Here is a 4,245-nt window from a genome sequence, read left to right as displayed (position 1 = left end):
GGTGAACAGTTTGGCATGGCATTAAATACTATAATTCTCAAGTGACTGATATAAATATTTTTACTTAACTTTGCGGCTCGAAAATGTTCTAAAATAGCTAGCGAAAATAGATAACTAAAAAACATTTAATGCAATGCATAAAGATGTTGTATCTGTCGATGCTCAAGTTAATTAAGGATCTGACGGAGATATCGAAGGTCTGAGGTGGAGAACTGAATATTTATTTTTGTTTTTACTAACTTCTCTTTAGGGACCAATTATCATTTACCACGGGGGAGGGGGGTGGAGGATTTGGAGGATCACATTATTTTCAGGGAGACTGAGGAGAGCGGATACATGAGAATATTGCAAAGCCTTGACTTAGGGGGAGGGGAGAGTTAATTTTATCTTGCCACAACCAAAATCCTCTCACCTCCCCCCCTCCCTCGGCAGTAAATTGTAACTGGTACCAAAGTAATATTTAACATCTCTTATTGCTCAAAGATTTTACTAATAGCTTGATACAAGAATGTACAACGACTCTACTTTTGTGTCCCCTACTGGACTGTGATGGAACAGAAATATTTCAAACACCTGACTTTTATTTTTTTCTTTATATTTAGTGATTGGGTCCTGCAAAGAAGCTTACAACCTTTTCAAGTAAGTGATACCAAATGATTATCTTTTCGAGCATAAAAAAAGAGTCAAAATTATCGAATAGTTTCGACGTCAAGAGAAGATTGTTCGCCGGAAACTAATATTTTCACGGAGTAATTTATTATTATCAACTGAGTTGATAAAGTAAATTGGCAACCGTAAAGAGTTTCAAAGCTGACGTTTCGAGCAATTAACGAAGGGCTCTGACCAAGGGCTAACGCTCGAAACGTCAGTTTTGAAACTCTTTACGGTGGCCTATTTACGTTATCAACTCAGTTGATAATACTAAATTACCCTGTTATACTCTCCCACCGACGCAGCACCACAGTTTCTTGAGAAACTTACCCCCTCTAATAATACGATAAAGAATGGATGTTTTCGCATCAAGCAGGTCAAACGCCAGTCAACTGGTTCCACTGGACCTTGACTCTAAACCAATCAAAGTCCTTTGTCAGATGGGGGATTTTGGATGCGGAGATGGAGGATGGACGCCTCTAATGAAGATTGACGGCAGCAAGGTAAGCCCCATAAGGCGGAATATTCTTGGCGGGGTTTTCTTGCGGGTGATGAAGCGGGAGCAAGAAAGTTTCAGAAGCGTCGAAACTACGATAGAATCTCTTAGCAAATTGCAAATATTCTTATCGCGGTCCCTGCTTGCGGAAATTCCTCTGGCATGAGTGCTACAATACCCTAATATCTAAAACGCCTGCAAGGACCTGCAAGTAGGGTATAGATTGATGGCTTGTACGCTAACTTTATTACTGATTTCATGAGGTCCTTCCTTTGGTGATGCATCTTGTTATTTACATTCAAGGATAAATTAAATCCTCTTAATTCTTTTTAGACAACGTTTCACTATAACTCTGACTACTGGAGTGATAAAAACCAATACAACACTCTTGGCGGGAGGACTGGGTTTGACTCACAAGAGACCAAGTTACCAACCTATTGGATCACACCTTTCTCCAAGATCTGTCTCGGTATGAAGATAAGTGGACAGCTCAGGTTTATTGTCATTAACAAGCAAGCCAACTCTCTGCACTCACTGATTGCTGATGGGACATACCGCGCTACTTCACTGGGTCGTAACGAGTGGAAGAAGTTGATTGGTGCGGAGGGCTCTTTGCATTTGGGCTGTAACAAGGAGGGCTTCAATGCTGTATGTACTGCAAGTTCTCATTCTAAAGCAAGAGTTGGTTATGTAGCTAACCAGGAAAACGATTGTGGCTCTTGTGACTCCAGAATTGGTTTTGGTACCGGAGGATATCCTGATTACTCCGCTACGTGCGGAAACGTAGCAGCTCATTCCCCAGATAACGGTAACAGAAATATCAAAGCTATGGGATATATTTTGGTGCAGTAAACTCTTTCAATCCATGTATTACGTTAGAAAACTCACGAAAAATGTGGGAGGTGAGGTGGGGTACCGAAAAAAGCCCTTTTCCATCTATCCATCCCTCTCCTTTCTCCCCTCAAACGCCAAAGTGAGAACTTGCTAAGGAGACGATAGATTGCTTGCTGTTTAGTTCGGCTTCTAAATTGCTTTTTTTCCAATTTGCGGCGAGTGCGAAGACGGGTGGAGACGACTTTTCCCGCATGGGTTCCATTTGTACAACGTTTTGAGCCCTATGTTTTACGGAAATTCAGTTGACTGGTTACTAAAACTGCTTTGATGTTTAAATCTTAAAAAAGAAGTAAAGCCAGGATAGCAACACGAGACATTTTCAGGCACTCGCCAAACATTACCACTAATAATAGGCCTTTGCTGACCAAATCATATTGAGCTTTATCTGTTTTGCTTTTTGCATATTTCTTTGACAACCCTTAGCTCGTGATTTACAAACCTGTCCTCCTCCTCCAACATCCCACGTGAGTTATTAAGCCAGTAAACTGATAGAAAGTGTGGTCTATTGTTTAATTATTACTAATTATTATTATTAATAATAACTATTATTAATTATTTTTAATCATTAAGATTTGCGAACTAGCCCTTCATGCAAGTATGTAATCACTTGTAAAGACTATATACTATACCTAACACCAGGGCCTAGTTGTATAAAGGGTAGATAACGCTCTCCAACTAATCAATCGCTATCCAGCGGATAAAATAGCAAAACGTAGAGCGTTATCCACTGGATAGAGATTTATCCAGTGGATAGCGTTATCCGATCTTCGAACAACCGGGGCCTGATCTGTACGAAGAAATACGTCCGACACAAGAACCTTATTATGCAGCAATTTCTCCACAACCGCTAAAAAAAGTGCATATGATAATTTGATGACAGTAGGTATAAAATAAATGAAAAACAAGTAAGTCATTATTCACCACTTGGATGGTTTATTTGGACCAGCTCCCAGTTGGCTCATTAGCTCAGTTGATAGAGCGCTGCACCGGTGTCGCAGAGGTCATGGGTCCAAATCCCGTGCGGGCCTGAATTTTTTTTCAGGTCTTATTTCAACTACTAGTGCAGTAGTGTTCATAGCTGCGAGGATCGTTTATATTCGTTTCTTCACCGCATTGAACAAATATGATTTTTCATATATTTATAGTCATTAGGCAAAAGATTATTTGAATAAAAATAAGTTAAAAAGAGGGGCGCCGAGACACCATATTAGAAACACCACAGTAAGACAATACGACTAGAATCAAGATTTCTAATTCAAATTCATAATTATGTAAATTTTTTGCAATTAGAAGAATTACAATATAGTGGAGTAATCTTAGAATTGAATGTTCACTGTGCCAAATACAAGAGTTCATCAGATACTTAAAATAAGATGATGTCTGCTCGGAATAAAGGTTACAAATAATGAATACCGTATATCCTCGACTGAGCGCCCACGCTCTAATAAGTACCCTTCCCCGAATAAGTGCCTACTCCCTCTTTCATAATGTCAAAAAAGCGTCCCCCCCTTTGAATAAGCGCCCACCCCTTCCCTCACTTTCTCAGTGGTAGGAATACAAGATAAAATTGTTTCTATTGGCATGTTTGAGTGAACAATGACCGCATTGGTTTGCACGTCAGAAAAGTCGAAGCAGCTGCAATCATTTTTAAAATTCTATTGGTTGAAGTCAGCGCCATGGAAATGTTCACAGGAAAATTAGCTCTTGACTGCAGTTCGTCACTGATCGCATTTGAAACAAAGCTAAGATTCGTTCCTTTGCTGACGAGAAGATTCGATTTCTTTTAACATGTTTTTTTATTTTTGTCTATTCCGTTTTATTTCAATTCTCTGCTCTGATGTCAGAAACAGCGTTTTCTCAAGGTTTTTTTATTTGCACTTGATACTTGTTTGATGTTAGCATCTGAATATCGCTTTTGCCCGTTATTATTCGTTTATACTTGGGAAGAGGAACAAAAATTTTTTTAATTATCTGGACACACGCCCAATGAATCATGCCATCAACGCTTAAACATTTCCTCGTTAAGAGGAAATTTGTGCTCTGAAGTGTTGCTAAAAACCAAACTTTATTGAGAATTAATCATACGTTGGTACATTTATTTCGAAGTCCTTTATGTAAATTATTGAGTTAACACGTAAATAGGAACCCATTTTCACAACTTATTAAAAATTTAAACCAAAAGACTCTCTTTAAAAGTTTTTTTT

At 38.8% G+C, this 4,245-nt stretch overlaps 1 protein-coding gene across 1 annotated transcript; it reads left to right on the top strand.

Annotated features, from left to right (window-relative positions):
* Nucleotides 1-979: 979 nt before the first annotated feature.
* LOC149044411 (putative skeletal organic matrix protein 5) lies at nucleotides 980-3,458 on the top strand. The gene is made up of 2 exons (XM_089210740.1): nucleotides 980-1,154; nucleotides 1,481-3,458. The coding sequence occupies exons 1-2, from the start codon at nucleotides 1,005-1,007 to the stop codon at nucleotides 1,997-1,999; spliced, it is 669 nt and encodes a 222-aa protein (XP_089066866.1). The 5' UTR covers nucleotides 980-1,004; the 3' UTR covers nucleotides 2,000-3,458.
* The last annotated feature ends 787 nt before the right edge of the window (nucleotides 3,459-4,245 follow it).

This window comes from Pocillopora damicornis, chromosome 6 (assembly GCF_964200805.1).
Source record: "Pocillopora damicornis chromosome 6, jaPocDami1.2, whole genome shotgun sequence".
NCBI lineage: Eukaryota > Metazoa > Cnidaria > Anthozoa > Scleractinia > Pocilloporidae > Pocillopora > Pocillopora damicornis.
The sequence above is the reverse complement of the archived record's forward strand: the minus strand, read 5'-3'. Positions and strand labels throughout refer to the sequence as shown.